Source organism: Rutidosis leptorrhynchoides, chromosome 5, assembly GCF_046630445.1.
Source record: "Rutidosis leptorrhynchoides isolate AG116_Rl617_1_P2 chromosome 5, CSIRO_AGI_Rlap_v1, whole genome shotgun sequence".
Taxonomy (NCBI): domain Eukaryota; kingdom Viridiplantae; phylum Streptophyta; class Magnoliopsida; order Asterales; family Asteraceae; genus Rutidosis; species Rutidosis leptorrhynchoides.
The window spans coordinates 444,721,955-444,739,662 of record NC_092337.1 but is presented as its reverse complement, the minus strand read 5'-3'; the positions used below and the strand labels follow the sequence as shown (position 1 = coordinate 444,739,662).

General features: G+C 38.5%; 3 protein-coding genes across 3 annotated transcripts; 1 reads left to right on the top strand and 2 right to left on the bottom strand.

The window, feature by feature from the left end:
* Window positions 1-6,580: 6,580 nt before the first annotated feature.
* On the bottom strand, window positions 6,581-8,916 carry LOC139850126 (mitochondrial inner membrane protein OXA1-like). The gene is made up of 9 exons (XM_071839715.1): window positions 8,844-8,916; window positions 8,105-8,408; window positions 7,876-7,969; window positions 7,669-7,719; window positions 7,414-7,503; window positions 7,184-7,315; window positions 6,928-7,041; window positions 6,754-6,808; window positions 6,581-6,648 (listed from the first exon to the last, which is right to left on the bottom strand). The coding sequence occupies exons 1-9, from the start codon at window positions 8,914-8,916 to the stop codon at window positions 6,581-6,583; spliced, it is 981 nt and encodes a 326-aa protein (XP_071695816.1).
* A 2,790-nt stretch (window positions 8,917-11,706) lies between these two features.
* On the top strand, window positions 11,707-12,229 carry LOC139850125 (uncharacterized). The gene is made up of 2 exons (XM_071839714.1): window positions 11,707-11,985; window positions 12,071-12,229. Exons 1-2 carry the CDS (start codon window positions 11,707-11,709, stop codon window positions 12,227-12,229), a joined length of 438 nt encoding a protein of 145 aa, XP_071695815.1.
* Window positions 12,230-13,903: 1,674 nt separating this feature from the next.
* Window positions 13,904-15,621, bottom strand: LOC139850124 (uncharacterized). Its single transcript, XM_071839713.1, has 4 exons — window positions 15,598-15,621; window positions 15,109-15,423; window positions 14,672-14,995; window positions 13,904-14,373 (listed from the first exon to the last, which is right to left on the bottom strand). The coding sequence occupies exons 1-4, from the start codon at window positions 15,619-15,621 to the stop codon at window positions 14,251-14,253; spliced, it is 786 nt and encodes a 261-aa protein (XP_071695814.1). The 3' UTR covers window positions 13,904-14,250.
* Between the last annotated feature and the right edge of the window lie 2,087 nt (window positions 15,622-17,708).

Genomic DNA, 17,708 nt, shown 5'->3' with positions numbered 1-17,708 from the left:
GCACTTTCAAAGGAATTGCAAAAATGGTTCCACGAAAGGTGTAAACTTGGCCGAAGGGGAAAGTGATGATGCACTTTTGTGTAGTGTTGAAAATTCTATGGAGTCTTGGATTTTGGATTCGGGAGCTTCATTTCATGCTACTCATATCAAAAGCATGATGAAGAATTTTCGTTCATACCAAGGCAAGGTGAGATTGGCAGACAACAAGCAACTCAATATAGAGGGCATTGGAGATGTTGTTTTGAAGACTACTCTTGGTTCTAATTGGACTTTGAAGAACGTAAGGTACATTCCTAAATTGAAAAGGAAACTTATTTCGGTTGGTCAATTAGATGATGAAGGTAACGCGGTTACTTTTGAAAACCGCCAATGGAAGGTGGTTAAGGGTAGTAGTATTGTGGCTCGTGGACATAAAAGGGGAACTCTTTATATGGTTGAAGTGTTTGATGAAGACACGGTGGTTGCTACGATTAATGTTGTGTCCGAATCAACTCTATGGCACCGAAGACTCGGGCATATGAGTGAGAAGGGTATGAAGATGCTTGTTTCGAGTGGGAGAATTCCGGATTTGAAAAAGGTAGAACTTGGGTTTTGCGAACCATGTGTATATGGGAAGCAAAAGAAGGTGACCTTTGGGAAATCAGGGAATGCACCTAAGTTGGAAAAATTGGAGCTCGTTCATACGGATGTGTTTGGTCCAACCAATGTAGAATCACATGGAGGTTCTCGCTATTATGTCACCTTCATTGACGACTCCACTCGAAAGGTATGGGTTTATTTTCTTAAAGCTAAATCCGATGTATTTAATACTTTTGTGAAGTGGAAAGCTATGGTAGAAAATGAAACTAACTTGAAAGTCAAGAGCTTGAAGTCGAATAATGGAGGGGAATATGGTAGTCTTGAGTTTAAAGACCATTGTGCAAAGCTCGGTATTAGAATGTTAAAAACGGTACCAGAGACACCGCAACACAATGGGGTCACCGAACGTATGAATCGTACGTTAAATGAAAGGGCTAAGAGTATGAGACTACATGCCGGTTTGCCTAAAATGTTTTGGGCGGATGCGGTTAACACGACGGCTTATTTGATAAATAGGGAACCCTCAACACCGTTGGGTTTCCGAATTCCCGAGGAAGAATGGCAAGGTAAGAAGGTGAGTTATGGTCACCTTAGGATCTTTGGGTGTAATGCATATGTGAAGACCAAAGATGCGGATAAAGAAAAGCTTGAAGCTAAGTTAAAGAAGTGTACTTTCATAGGCTAAGGGTCGGATGAAATGGGCTGTCGTTGTTGGGACAACGAGGCTAGAAAAGTAATTCGTTCGCGAGATGTTACTTTTGATGAAGATTCGGTCTATGGCAAACCGGAAACGGGGAGTCCTAAACCGAGTCAAGTTACTTTTGACGATGTTTCTATTGATGATCTTGCAGGTTCTAGTGGGAGTACGGGGAACAATGAATTTCCAAATAACGGTGAGGCGTCGGAAAATGCTAATGATGGGGATGATTCGGAAAGCGGTGATGATTCCGAACATAGTGCGAGTTCTAGTGATGAGGAGGACACAAATGAAACCGGTCCAACCATTCCGGTTACTCCTACACCAAGACGCTCGACTAGAGTGCCCAAACCTAATCCTAGGTATTCTCCATCAGCAAACTACTTGCTCTATACCGAGAATGGTGAACCCGAAAGTTACTTTGAGGCAAGAAAAACAAAAGAATCCATACAATGGGAGCTTGCCATGAAAGAAGATATGGGTTCACTTGAGAAGAATAAAACTTGGTCACTAGTGAAGTTACCTCATGATAAAAGGGCATTGCAAAACAAATGGGTGTATCGAATCAAGAATGAGTCGGATGGCAAGAAAAGGTACAAGGCTCGTTTGGTAGTCAAAGGCTTTCAACAAAAGGAAGGGGTTGACTACAAAGAGATATTTTCACCGGTAGTTAAAATGACTACTATCCGTTTGGTACTTTCTATAGTCGCATCCGAAGACTTACATCTTGAGCAACTAGATGTAAAAACTGCATTCTTACATGGTGATCTTGTTAAAGAGATCTACATGAGGCAACCCGAGGGCTTTGAGGTAAAGGGTAAAGAGAAGTGGGTTTGTAAGCTAAAGAAAAGTTTGTATGGATTGAAGCAAGCACCTCGGCAATGGTACTTGAAGTTTGATGATTTTATGAAGAAGATTGGTTTCTTAAGATGTGAAGCGGATCACTGTTGCTACTTGAAGAAATCCAAGTCTTCTTATATAATCTTATTGTTGTATGTTGATGACATGTTACTTGCAGGTTCAAACATGTCCGAAATTAACAAGTTGAAGGGATTACTTTCCCGAGAATTCGAGATGAAAGATCTTGGCGGTGCTAAGCAAATACTTGGCATGAGTATTGTACGTGATCGTGTGAAGGGTACTCTATACTTGTCTCAATCCAAATATATTGAGAAAGTAATAGAGAGGTTCAACATGGAAGATTCAAAGGCTCGTTCTATGCCTTTGGGAAGCACCTTAAAGTTATCGAAAAGTCAATCACCAAAGACGGAAAGAGACAAGAAGGATATGGAAAAGGTTCCATATGCATCAGCCGTGGGTAGTATTATGTATGCCATGGTTTGTACAAGACCCGATATTGCTCAAGCAGTGGGAGTTGTAAGTCGTTATATGTCTAATCTGGGAAAAGAGCATTGGGAAGCGGTCAAATGGTTGCTTCGTTATTTGAAAGGTACTTCTAATATGGGATTGTGTTTCTCCAAAAACAATCTCATACTTAGAGGTTATGCGGATGCTAATTTGGGTGGATGTGATGATTCGGGGAAAAGCACTACGGGTTATGTTTTCACAATGGGGAAGACGGCGATTAGTTGGTTATCTCGATTGCAAAAGAGTGTTGCTTTGTCAACCACCGAAGCCGAATACATGGCTATTGCGGAAGCTTCTAAAGAGCTAGTATGGTTGAAGAACTTCTTAGGCGAGTTGGGTAAAAGACAAGACTATTGCGTCTTGTATTGTGATAATCAAAGTGCGGTTCATCTTGGGAAGAATCCGGTGTTTCATAGTCGAACGAAACACATCAAGATAAGGTATCATTTTATTCGACAACATATAAATGATGGCACTTTATTCTTGGAGAAAATCCTTGGTACAAAGAATCCTGCCGATATGTTTACTAAGGTGGTTACGACGGAAAAATTGAGGTTTTGCATTACCTCAATTGGTCTTCTCATGAATTGATGAGAGAAGACCCCAGCTAGAGATGTGAATGGTGTTACAAGTTTAACAAGTAGTATTGAAGACCTTTTATCGAAAGTCTACTCATCCGAAGAATGTGTTGAGCGTGCGTGTCCCAAATGATATTTGGCGGTAATCGAAGGTGGTTTAATGTTCTTGGTAAATTCATTGATATGAATGGAGCTTGTTCAAAGTCTCCAAGTGGGAGATTGTTGGAGTGTGGAGACATTTAAACAAAACTGAAAAAAGTGTCACTAAAAACTGTTTCAACACTTGCACGGATTTTGCAGATTTTGGTAAGCGTGAAACAGAGAAAAACAGATCAAAAAACAGAGCAAATTGATTGTGCGCGGTGATGGTGCGCGGCGCACTCCCTGCGCGCACTAGAGAAGTTTTGATCAGAAGGCTTGCTCGAAGTTTGGGAGTGTGCACGGCGCGCACGTTTAAGTGTGCACGGCGCCCACGATGTCTGGAAGCAAGTGGGCAACTTGCACACATGAGATCCGATCTTGATTGATTCTCCTTTCACTTTAGGTGCTTAGTGGGTTGCTTTACACCACTAATTGTGGCTGTGATCATGTCATTAGTGGGTGTAAAGCATGGCTAGTTGGTTTATCTTTCATGATTACTAGCACACTTGAAGATCAAGTTGTCGTTTGGTTGGTTTCTTGTTTGCTCTATATATAGAGCTCATTCATAGTCATTGTAACACACCACTCTCAAATATTCAGTAAATAAACGATCTCTAGTTGGTCCGTGGACTAAAGCAATCACAACGATTGCATATAACCACGTTATATCTTGTGTCGATTTACTTTTTCGCATTTATATTCTTTCGTTCATTAAAAATGAGATGTTTTTACATTATGTCATTGATTCGATTGTCACTCCCTTCGCTTTTAATACCACTTCTTCGACCACCACTTTAACCTCATCTCGTGGTCTTGGCAAATCTAGTTCTCGAGGTTCTTGTTATTCTCGTGTAAGGGGGCATGGAAATCGATGTATCCCTTATTGCCAATTATGTAGAAATTATGGTCATTATGCGAACCAATGTCCCGATCTTCACACTTATGCTCGCAAAAACACCGTTGATGCAAACCTAGCTGAGCAAGCTCAATGCAATACCTCTGATTGATTTGTTGACACCGACGTCTCAACCCACATGACTCCTTCGACCTCTCATCTTGATGTCACTACTCCTTATCTAGGTAACGAATATGTTACTTTTGCTAATGGTGATAATTCATCTATAAGTCATATTGGTAAAACAAAACTTACCTCTCATATTTCACTTCTTGACATTCTTGTTGTTTCTAACCTTAAAAAGAACTTACTTTCTGTAAGCAAACTCACACAAGATAATCACGCTGATTTTTTGCTTTCTAATCCTTTGTTCTTATTCAGAATCGGCCCAAAGAACCCTTAGTTCAAGGAAGACGTTGAAACAGTTTATGTGTACTTGAGAAGAGTCGACATGCTTTTTTGGCCAACCTATATTTAATACCTCTCAAACCGTCTTTTGAATTATGACATAGTCGATTAGGTTATGTATCTCATGATGTTATTCTGGTTTTAAATAAGTTTGGTTGTCTAGCTTTTAGCTGTTTATTACCAACCCAATAGTCGATTAGGTTATGTATCTCATGATGTTATTCTGGTTTTAAATAAGTTTGGTTGTCTAGCTTTTAGCTGTTTATTACCAACCCACATTTATATTCTTCTTGTGAATTCTCCAAAAGTAAACATTTGTCATTGATTTAAATTTGAAAAATTCTTTACATATTTTGGATCTTGTTCATTGTGACTTATGGGAACCATGAGCGGTTGTCTCTGTTGATGGTTTTAGATACTATGTTAATTTTATTGATGACTATTCTAGGTTTACGTGATTTTATCCTAAGAAAGTTAAGTCCGAATTCTATACCATTTTTGCGGCTTTCATTGCTTTGGTTTAAACACATTTTTCTTACAAAATCATGACGTTTCAATCTGATGGTAGCACTGAGTTTACCAATAATGCAGTTCGCACCTTACTATCTACTAATGGTACGCATCATCAAAATTCTTGTCTGTATACTCCACAACAAAACGGACGGACTGGACGAAAGCATAGGCGTATCACCAGACTCTCTTGGCCATGAGGTTCAATGAGCATATTCTTTCCGCGTACTTGACACACTTAGTTGGACTACTTTCATCATAAATCTGACTGCCTGCACAAATAATTTGTAACAAATCACCCTACGAGTTACTTTTTGCATTCCAAGCTACTTATGTTAATTTCCAGGTATTTGGTCGATGTGTTTATCCAACCTTCGAGATTCTTTGTCTCACAAATTGGCCTCTAGAAGCCCTCCATGTGTGTTTATTGGTTATAGTTCAAGATATAAAAGATATCGGTGAGTGTATTTATTTACCCAACGCATTTACACTACTCGTCATGCTAAGTTTGAAGTTTGATGAATCAGTCTTTCCATTTAAAAGACAATCTTCAACAGTTACATCGGATATGCCACCTTTATCCACCTATTGTGATGCTTATCCTACTATGATTTCTTCGGGTCCAACACCACCTGCATCACAATCATCACTGCCTACTGTTTCATCCCCTTTGTGGTTTATGTCCTGATGGGAACCACTCCACGAGTAACCATGATCCATCTCCTCCTAATTTGCTGCAACCAACTATATCACTCATGTTAATATTTCGCCATTACATCATGCTGTTTTCTCCATTAAGGAACCCGATGGATTCAAAACGGCAGCTAAAGATACTAAATGGTATTCGGCTATTTGTTATGGACACTTCTACTTGTTATGAACAAATGATTCATGATCACACGGATGAAGAGAAAAACCCGAAGAATAATCTACTTATAGTCATCGGTTTACTAAGAACCACTAGGCGTAAAGTGAAAATGCCAAAGTGAACAAAAGTGGTAAGTGTGAAACAATCTCGACAAATATCAATTGTTTACAGTAGGCACACTATAATTATAATTTATAATTATATAAAAACAGAAAACCATAATTTTTCGTACTTTCTAATACAGTCATCGGTTAAGCAAAAGAAGGCTCATAACATACCAATACGAGCTAGTTAAATTGTGATTGACATAGTCTTTAACAAGTAAACCCATATGAAATCATAAGTTTATGGGTTGGCAACGCTAGTCACATACTTAACAAACACAAAATTCACACCTCCATAATCACAAGTGATAACGGTGTAGATGGTCCCAGATAGGCAAAAGTTGACCTTGGCTTTGACTGAGAGTTAACGGAGCAGTTACAGTTGATTAGTTGTCATCTAATTAGTTTCTTCTAATTGTACTCTTTGCAATACTAAGCTTGTGGTGGATGTTGTATATCAGGTATCTTCAAGCGCTTCTTCACACTGGGTTGTTTCAATACTGAATTAATAGTTGCCAACAATATAATTAGGTTTAATTATAATTTGAATTGAATTATTATTAGAAACAATATTTGAATAATTTAAAGTGAGGTGATCAACTTACTCAGTCCATATACAAAGTAGGACAAGTTGTTGGCGATTCCATAACAAAAGAAAGCCTGCAAAATATATAAATTCAAACATCATCTTCAACTAGAATAAAACTTTTACCATACTCTGCTACAAATAGTAAATGATAATTACTGTAGTTGTTAGTAAATAGGAGTGTTATATGTACCTTTGAGAAACCAGCTAAACCGATAAACATAAGAGCATAAAAAACACTTGAAAGAATTTCCGCCCTTAGCCTTATATAATTAGGCTGATTACCTTCCATACCTCGTTTGTTAGCCTGAGTAACACATCCATACAAAAAACATTTATAAATATGGTACAAACTAGCTAGTTGTATCCGCTTGTATGCAATGTTAACAATACATGTCAGTAAATCAAAGTTAAATTGAATATACACGCAATTAAGAGAAGAATGCTACCTCTGCTCCCATCCAGTATGAACATGCAAAAATTGAAGGAAGAATAAAGAAAGGATCAGATGTTGTAAGATCAAGAAACCAACTTGACCCACCAGTTGTAAAAGATGGAACCAATTCGACCATCTTCTCAATCTAAAAACAAAAAACATGCGAGAAAGATTAGAAAGCAGATTCAGTAACTTAACGATACAGTAGCTTCACGATTCAACTACACGTTATTCTGAACTTACAGCATAATAAAAAGTGAAAAAGACAGGGATGCGGATGAAGGCTCCATTCATATATGTATTAGAAGCACGTTTAAAGCTCGGACAATCGCTCTGTATAAATAACAAAAATAAGTAGACAATTTCATGACCTTACAAAGTTGAGACTTCCTATTTACATGAATCAACAATGATCTATCTTACTAAAGGTTATAACATCGATTTTCGAATCATGAACAGTTAGTAATATGTTAACATCAAAGAAGTAGATGCCCATACCTTCTCTTCTGCTTTTTCTTTAATTTCCTTATAACTTAGTCCCTTGATAAGCTGTAAAACATTATGCAGATAAGAACAATCAATCAATCAATCACATAACATAACATAACATAACATAACATAACATAACATAACATAACATAACATAACATAACATAACATAACATAACATAACATAGCATATATTATAGTAGGACTTGCAATTACATCATATAAATATGCTTCAGCCCTGACTTTCTTAATCATGATCGGAAATAAAAACGTATTAACAATGAGAGTCGTTATTGCTATGCTTGCCCACCTGGTACAACACAACAAGTTATTCGTTCACTAATTAGCAGTTAGGAACGTGCAAAACAACTTAAAATATAAAAAAATTAAACACACAATTTCTACAATATATCAAACAAAAACTATTTTGGCTTAAGTTTGGTACCAATTGAGGCCAGTAAAGATGTGAATCCCATCAATTGCGTACTGCAAAGCTGCAACTGGTAGCGAAGAATCTGCAGCAGCAGCTGCAACTTCACCAAATTTAGGGGCTACAGATTCAATCATCTTAGGGGCTTGATTAGACACAAACTCCATAGTTTTATCGACACAAATATCTGCCGTATCATTCATAGTCTTACTCGTTTCAGTAAACATACTCCTAGCTAACAGAAATCCACTCGCTGACATTGGTACGTGACAGCATCTTCGATCTCGAAAATTAACAATGCCACCACCAAACCCTAACCCTAACAGAGTGTTGGCATGATTATTGTTACTGTAAACACTGTACGATCGCCGTTGGAGAAATGTAGTACACTTCTCGTCTGAATGCAGTAGATATTTAGGTTCGTCTCGATTAATAAAAGAAATTGAAGGAAAAATTGAGGTTAATTGTCGAGCAAAAGGTTTTCCCCTTTGAGTGAGACTACGCATGTATGCCATATTCATTGCAAAATTATGTTATGCTCCGAAAGATACGTAATTAATATATTATCAATAATATGGGCTTGATGAAGAAGTTACCATATTTAATTTATTTTTTTTATTTATTATATAAAACAAAATACATGAAGTAAATAATATAATTCCGGGGTAATACACCCGACCAATCAAAATGCTCCCAATTCGAATTACCCACCCACCCCATTTTTTTGAATTTCAAAATGAAAATTCTTTCCCACCTTTACCATCAACCACCTCCACCCATAGCCACCTCTCCTCAGTCCTCACCCTGACTCCCCTTTTATCTACCATTCTTCTTCTAAGAACGTTGCCACTGGCTCTGGTCACGGAGATGTTTTAAGATCTGAATTTGTACAGTCTGATGGTGCTTTCCGACTAATAAAGAGGCGTCTAATGGTGATATTTTCATTGGGAGATTACCTATGGGATACAACAAATCGGATATACACGATGCCTTTTTTTCCCACGGTAAAATCGTTGATATCAAGGCTTGGTCGGATCGTCGGTACGCTTTCGTGACGTACGACTCCGGTATGGATGCAGTTACTGCCATCAAAAAGAAGAACGGAGTGAGTCTGTTTGGTAAGAAGTTGTTTGTTGGTGTCGCATCTCGTAAACATAAATCCAGACCTGTTTCTGTTGTTCTTAATCGGGTAAGCGCCTCAGTATTGAGGGTTAATCTCTGTGTTAACTACGATTTTCTGAACAAGTCATGGTTGTGTGCCCTTTTGTTAGATCACCGCCCTTTTTCTTATAGCAAATTAGTTTCGATTTTAACCCAAAAAGGTGTTATTGTTAATCAAGTGTTTAAATGGGGCTCTGTTGGGTATATCGTTATGTGTATTGATGACGAGCATTTGAACAAGATATGCTCTGATCATTCTATGAATGATGAGTTGATTTCTATTGCACCTTTTTCATCTCGGGAAGATAAATTTTTCTGTTTTACTTGGGTTGATATTTCTAGTATATCGGATAACTTGTTTTCGAAATTCAATATTAAAGAATTGGTAGCGGGATTTGCCAAAGTCCTTTTTGTTGTTCATGTATCGCCTGATTTGAAACAATGGGTACGACTTTCTCTTTTATGGAAATCGACAGTCCTTCGTTTTAATTGACGTCATTAAGGTGGTTAAGAATAATTTGGGCTCGGAGTCTTTCTTTATTCGGGTTACCGAAGTTGTCCCAAACGACTTTTTTCGTGTTTTCAATAAGAGTTTCCGGATACGGCTTTGGCCAATTCTAACCATGCAGTGTGCGAATGTGATTTTATCAACGATGGTGACCGGTTGCTTGATAAAATCAGAGCATGGGCTCAAAGCAATGGGCTAGCCCTCCTAGAGGTCGTGCTCTAAATGAAATAGATGAACTTAATCGACTTATATCATCTTTTTCCTTTTCTAACATGTGCGATTCATGGAGATGGAAATTGAACACAAGTTGAATATTCACGACTAAAGGTTTAACAATGATGATATATGATAAAAGACTCGTGGCTGATATCACACTCGTGGAAACAATTAGAAACAAGGCTCTACCGCAAAAAGATCGACATCTTTGTTTGGAGATCGTTAATGAAAGGAATCTTGACAAGGTCAGAACTAGACAAACGTGGGATGAAACTCCACTGGACTTTATGCCCACTTTGCAACACACTCGTGGAAACGGCTGATCATATGGGATTATCACCAAAATGCCCAAATATTTTTACCCCTTGCACCAGAGCCCCAAAAAAAAAAAATTGACAAAACGCCCTCGCAAGGCGCAAGGTACCTTGCGTACACACTGGCGCAAGTACGCAAGCCTTCTTGCGTCCTTGCGTCCTTGCGCCTATATCTTATCAGCATAGGATTTTCAGATAAGATTTCATTAGATTTTCTAGATTTTCATGGATAGAATTTCGATCCTATATAAAGAATGTCCCTGGAACTTGTAATTTATCATTTCCTAACAACTCATTCCAAAAGAATTTCAGTGATTATTGGCTACACAAGGTACATTTTCAAGCATTTTTTTTCACTAACTAAGTATTTATGAATTGTGTTAATGAAGATAAATTTGTTGTTCATATATGTTGTGGGGGTTCTTTTGAGTACATTAACAACATTCTCATGTATTTACCCCTAGATTGTTTTAGAATTCGGCTAAAACTACCTGTTGCACCTGTAAAACCAATGAATTAGAGAATATTATTAAAAAATGTTCTTAAAAAAAATACAAATGCCACCCAATTCACCTGTTTCAATGAGATACATTTATAATAACCATGTTTTTGATATTAACGATGATTATGAAGACTTTCAAGAGTTCTTACAATATGCAATTGTAAATGCTCCGATTGATATTTATGTTGTTGAGAAAGTACGAATGAATCTACCACAACGAAATCCAGAAACACACGTACCACAACGAAACTACGAAACACACCAACCACAACGAAACCCAGAAACACTCCAACCACAACCAAACCCAGAAACACACTCAACACAAGTCACTGAACCAAACCTTCATAATTTAGAAGCGGGAGAGCCTGAAATGCCACCTCCAAACACTGAAGAGTTTGATATGTTTAACTATGGTGTTGAAAACGTATGTAAAATTAAAGAAGGAGACCACCCATTTGAGATATCTGTTGTCGCATCTAGTGATTCAGATGAAGAAAAAGACGGAGACGAAGACGAAGAAGATCAATATGAAGAATAAAAGCAAGATTTATTCTGGAATATGCCACCTCTATTGAGTCAGCAAGAGCAAGAGCCTGAATTTACGACACAAACACCAACCACGTATAGGGTATCAGATTTAATTAAAGTTCGTCAAACTTTTTTGAACAAGGTCGAGTTCATAAACACTCTATTTACAAAATGTCTTGAAGAAAACTTCCAAATTAAGCCTGTAAAGACGAAAAAATCTCGATACACCGCTAATTGTGTGTTGCCAAATTGTGAATGGAAAATTAGTGCTTACAAAATACGGAACACTGAAAACTCTATGGTAAAGAAATTGCATGACGTACACACATGCTCACGCACACTAATTATGGGAAACAATAAACATGCTACCAAAAAGGTGTTGGGTAGTATGCTTGTGGATTCTTTCAAGTATGCAAACTGGGAATACAAAGCAAATGATATACGTGCGGATATAGGACAACAGTTTGGTGTCAGCATATCTTACAATCAAGCATGGAGGGCCAAATGTCATACATTACATATGCTTCGTGGCAGTGCTGAGGACTCGTTCCGAATGCTTCCCCTTTACCTATATAACATTAGGATCCACAACCCGGGAAGCGTAAGTAATTTGGTCACCGACAAAGAAGATAGATTTTTGATGTGTTACTATTCCCTTGGTGTAGTTGTAAGTATCGATAATCTCTCTCATTTTTAACTTATAATTGACCTTATTATAATTGAACACTTTTGACCTGCTAAAATCTATGTAGGTTCGATCATTTGTTCAACATTGTCGCCCGGTAATCATCGTCGATGGTGCGCAGTTGAAGGCAGGGTACTCGGGGACAAATTTAGTTGCCGTTGCGATGGATGACAATAATGGAATTCTGCCATTGGCCTATGGAATTGGTGGCGGCGAGACAAACTAGGTTTGGTCATGGTTCTTAGGCAACCTAAGAGATCATTTAATGAGTTGTGGTATGAGTGATCGTATTTCAGAGCTTACTTTTATTTCTGATCGTGCTGCTTCAATAGCACATGGTGTTTCAACTATGTTTCCTGAAGCCTTTCACTGTTTTTGTGCACGTCATTTGTTTGGAAGCATCAAGACTAAATCTAACAAATTCAAATATTTTGAATGGCATTATTGAAAAATGGTGAAAGCTTACCGTGGGTCGGATTTTGAGGATCATCTTAGTGTATTTCGAAGAAGATTGAGAGCGCCTTACAATTATTTAGAACAAGTTGGTTTCCACAAATGGTCCAGAAGTAGAGCTGAACATGTTAGGTATTCATACCTTACTAGCAACAGTGTAGAGTCTGTTAACGCACTATCCAAACATGCTCGAAAACTACCTGTTTGCATGTTGTTTGAGTTTTTTCGCGCTTCAGTACAAGATTGGTATTTCAAACATCGCTACCAGTCGGTTAGTCTTACTTCAACGGTTACCCCATATGCTGAACGTAAACTAGGCAAGAGGACGAGAAAATCTAGAAGATGGCAAGCAATTCCATCGACAAACAATCTAATAGAAGTGCGAGATGGCAGAAAAAATGGAATGGTTAATCTCGACGATAAAGTATGTTCATGTGGGCAGTGGCAGTTATCGGGGATACCTTGCGGTCATGTTATTGCAGCAGCACGACTTTTCGGCGTGGAGGATGTTACTCAATTTGTATCACACTGGTTCACAACTCAAACTTATATAAATATGTATTTGGAACACATCCTTCCTTTGCCCCATCGGTCAGAATGGTCGTATCCGTCGCCCGGCGTTTTACAAATTGTAAACCCTCCCATTAAGGAGAAAAGAGCCCCTGGACGCCCTAAAAGTACAAAACGTATTCCGTCGAAGGGTGAAGATACTGAAAAAACTGTAAGAACTTGCACTCGTTGCAAAGAACCAGGTCATGGTAGGGATACGTGCACAGCTTCTTATGACCGAACAGGTGAATCAACTTCTAAAAGGGTAGTAAAAACATCGGCCTCAAAATCGAAGAAGGGTAAGGAGAAGGCCACAGATGCTGAAGCTTTTAAGGCATATCAGTCTTAGTTTTATGCAACGTGCAATTTAGGGAGCGATAATTAGTAACACTATCGCATTTGTTGTAATGTCAGTTTTATTTTTAACTTATTGTTGGATTTCGTTAGTTATAATGTATTGTTGTATTTGCCTTGTATTCTAGGTACCTACTGTGTTATTTTATGTAATAAATGTAATTTGTTTTACAACACACGCAAGGAAGCAAATCACTTATTGGGTACACAAGGCTTTGCTTGCGTACGCAAGGCTTTGCTTGCGTACGCAAGGCTTTGCTTGCGTACGCAAGGCTTTGTTTTTGTACGCAAGGGTTTGCTTGCGTACGCAAGGCTTTGCTTGCGTACGCAAGATAGACGAAAGTATACACACGGAAGGACGCAAAATCCTGCTTGCGTACAAAAAACAGCTAAAAATATGTACACACAAGGACGCAAATCTAAGCTTGCGTACGTAGTGTCAAATACAACTGTTGCAAAAAGTGACTTTACCAGCAACCTATTTACACCATATTTGCATACAAGACCTGTTACCTATTAGCTACAATGTATCAATCAACCTGAATCTCTACTGGTGGAGTTGGTGGCGGCGGTTCTTGTGTATCAAAACGTGTACGAAAAAACGTCCTTGCCATTCTGTTTCTATACTGCTCTGCAGCCTTTTTAGCATCTCCAATGTTGTCAACCTCCTCCCTTCCATAAATAATCCTCTCCATATGTATGCACACCCAAACCCCACAATCACCATGACCACCAGTCTGCATTGGCACAACGGGACAAGGTTCAATCATCAACTCCAAACTCTCTTTATTTTCATAGTATCCGACAATTTGGGAGTCTTGCGTCTTGTTAAAATAGTCAATCGCCTTCAAGTACACTGGCAAGTTGTCACCCAAAATCTTGAAAACTGCGTCAAGTTTTTTTTTCACTGACACATCCGGGTAAACTGTCGTACACAAAAACCTTCATTTCTTCTAACTTCAACTGAAGCAGCAGGAAATGTTCTTCGTCATAAAAATGTATTGGGATCAAGACCTGTAACAGACAGGCAGAAAGGTTAAAATAAAACAACAGACGCAAGGACGCAAGATAAACCTTGCGAACACCAAAAACATACGCAAGGGAGCAAGGTCAACCTTGCGACAACGGGACGCAAGGACACAATATAAACCTTGCGTAGCCAAAACACACGCAAGACGCAATTTTGACATTGCGACAAAGACACCCAAGGACGCAAGGGAGAACTTGCGTCCAGTAACCAAGACGCAAGGTCGCAAGAATGTCCTTGCATCTGCTCCAGAACAACAAATGCTGTAAAAATTCTTGTGTTTACCTGATCACAGTCAGCCCAAGATGGATATAGGTCAACACTGCCATCTCCAAGTCCAATTAAGTACATGTAATCTGGAGGATTTTGGCCAATAATTCCCTCTCCATCCGTTGTAGATTCCTCCTGTGTGCCCACCTCCTTCTGAGTATTGTCAAAATAAGTGTTGAACCTCTCAAACATGTTCAGGAATCCCAGTGGCATAATAGTCCATCTAGAACTAGCCTTAAGCACCTCAGCTGGAAACTCAGGAGTGGCATAAAATTGACTGGCTCGGGGGAGAAATCTCTGACGATATCTCAACAGAAATGTAGCCCAGCCGTCAATGTGCTATAAATATAACAAGTTAACATATACAGTGTAACCTTAGTATAATTTATAAATTGTATAAAATCATATAAAATTAACAAAAGAATAACAAAATAACAAACTTACAAACTTACCAAGTTATCCAAATAACCAGAATGCCCTAATGCCAGTAATCGAAGCCAAAACTCTTGATTTATAAAAATGAACTGCTCATTTTGAAAGATGAACATGAAACGCGTCTCTTGCTTGCTCTCAATCATTGTATTTGGATCTTTTGCTGGACCTGCATGCTTTCTACCATCTCTCCAGGCATTAGGTGGCGGTGGTTGGAGAGTTCCTTGATCATTTATAAACCTGTCAATCATCCCCCAAATTTCTTCCTCAGTAGCCCAGTCTTGTTCCTTTCTTTTTCTCTTAGTCACTTTAACAGGCTGCTTATCAACACTAACCTACAATAATTATGGGAAACAAGGTTAATATAAATTAATTCAAACAGACACAATGACGCAAACATAATCTTGCGTGTGTAAAATACACCACACGCAAGGACGCAAGAAAAACCTTGCGCCTAAAAGATAACAGACGCAAGGACGCAAATGATTGTTTGCGCCAGCCAAACTCACCTCTACTGCTGCATCTATGTCCATGGGTACCGCATCCTCATTAATTTGTTGTTGACCTTGATCTTCTTCAGTCCCTAACTTTACAGCATTCATGCTTTCCACTTTCTCAATCACATCTTTTGACAACTGAGTAAAATACAAATGCTAACTTAGTAAACAACCATACGCAAAGACGCAAACTCAACCTTGCGACAAGCCCACGCAAGGACGCAAGTACAACCTTGCGTGCCTAGAAGCCAAGACGCAAGAACACTCTTGCGACACGCAAGGACGTAAGGCATGTCTTGCGTCCGAGACAGTAACAGAAAACAACATTAAATAGCCATTGTTTATTGCAATAATTTAACATACAACTTTTTTAATTTGCTGGGCTGTACCTTCTCAATGGGTTTTCTGTACCCAGGTGTTGTGAATGGGGACCTTAATACACCAGTTGGCTTTCTTTCTCTGATTCCACGTCGAATGTGCATTGGAGACGGCCTTTCAGTCTCATTATCAGACAAAGATCGATTGAAACACATATCATCATCCTAAACACAATAAATAACATAAGTAATAAATAAATCAATAAATCAATTCAATTAATACCAAAATAATAATAAATAAATCAACATAAATCAATTCAATTCAATGTACCTGATATTTTTGTTGTTGTTGTTGCGATAAAAGTTCTTCGTGTTGCATAACAAGTTTTTTGCAATCAATTAACTCTTTCTCTTGTTTGTCCACCCGCTTTGTCAACAACTCTAACATACGATGTAAATTGTGTACATCGTGAAGGCCCTCTGTATGAACATCTTATGTTGAATGCTTGTGGTGTGTCTGCTCAGACCCATCAACAACTGGATCATCTGTATCAACTTCATCATCCTGGACCTCAACCTCGATCTCATCTTCTGGTACCTTTCCTCCTCTAAAGTACACGTCACTCTGAATCCACCATTGACAACTCTGCTCTGTTTCAGTTGGCTGCAGACCACGAAAAGGTCTCTTTTTCTTGGGACACTCATCCTACAATTAATTATTAATTATTTAATTATCAAATAAGAATATTAGCAGAAACCAATACGCAAAGACGCAAAGAAAATCTTGCGTCCGTGTACGCAAGGACGCAAGCAACTCTTGCGTTGAGGAACAAAACCACACGCAAGGACGCAAGGTCCACCTTGCGTCTACATAAAACACACACAAGGACGCAAGGGATACCTTGCGCCCATACCAGAACCTGTCTGTAAACAGATAACAGATAAACTATGAACAATTTAGGATAGGCTAACATTTTAAAAATGTAACTAACCTGAATATGTAGGAGTTTAAGGTATTCAGACATTCCAAATGACTCGGCAGATGAACGCTTCCAAAAAAGAGCCCTCAGTACTCCATTCTTGTCAGTCTTTTTTGCAAACGGTTTAATGGTACGACGGTAAGACTCGAGAATCCAAATCTACAAATAAAAAAACAATTAATTTAATTTATGTTACATCTTAAATATTAACATTAAATAACAAATATTCAACCATTTACCTTGAAAGCCCACATAAATCCAGCCAAAGTGTACGCCTTTCCACTCTCTAATTGGCTTTCACGAATAACAAAGCCTTCACTAACCGCTTCGTAAGTTGGCTCCCAAATACGAGACCCCCATGGGTACTGATTAACACGCGATAACTCTTCGACTAGCCATAAAAACTTTTTATTCACAACATGGATCCCTTGTTTACCCATAAAACCTCTCTCTACAATCAAGATAATTGTTAATCGCACCACATCATCGTCACTAATACGGCTGTGATCAGATTTTAAAAGCATCTTTTCAACATCACTAATCAAAACATTTTGAGAATCTTTAAAACCCTTAAATAAACGTCGTCTAATAGGTGCGGTCTGGACGTCATAATTCTTCGGGATGTAATGTGCCATGTCCGTCCGGCTACTAAACGAAAAACCTGTCACAAGACAAAATTCACGGCGACCAAATCTAATCGAAAAATTGTTCTGAAAATGAAACCATATATCCTCATGCTCATCGGGGTACTTAACATTATCCAGTCTTTCCGGCCGCACACTCTTCCGTTGAAGCATGCAATGTACAAGCCCGGGATCATTACCAA

What these genes read in the sequence shown, in the direction of transcription:
- LOC139850126 (XM_071839715.1), bottom strand. Translation starts at nt 8,916, where the DNA reads ATGGTAGATAAAAGGGGAGTCAGGGTGAGGACTGAGGAGAGGTGGCTA. An exon ending in TTTTCACTTTTTATTATGCT is followed by an intron (nt 7,316 to 7,413) that starts GTAAGTTCAGAA and finishes TTTTGTTTTTAG; the next exon opens with ATTGAGAAGATGGTCGAATT. An exon ending in CTACTTTGTATATGGACTGA is followed by an intron (nt 6,649 to 6,753) that starts GTAAGTTGATCA and finishes CTATTAATTCAG; the next exon opens with TATTGAAACAACCCAGTGTG.
- LOC139850125 (XM_071839714.1), top strand. Translation starts at nt 11,707, where the DNA reads ATGCTTGTGGATTCTTTCAAGTATGCAAACTGGGAATACAAAGCAAAT. An exon ending in ACTATTCCCTTGGTGTAGTT is followed by an intron (nt 11,986 to 12,070) that starts GTAAGTATCGAT and finishes AAATCTATGTAG; the next exon opens with GTTCGATCATTTGTTCAACA.
- LOC139850124 (XM_071839713.1), bottom strand. Translation starts at nt 15,621, where the DNA reads ATGGACATAGATGCAGCAGTAGAG. An exon ending in CTGGTTATTTGGATAACTTG is followed by an intron (nt 14,996 to 15,108) that starts GTAAGTTTGTAA and finishes TTATATTTATAG; the next exon opens with CACATTGACGGCTGGGCTAC. An exon ending in CTTGGGCTGACTGTGATCAG is followed by an intron (nt 14,374 to 14,671) that starts GTAAACACAAGA and finishes TGTCTGTTACAG; the next exon opens with GTCTTGATCCCAATACATTT.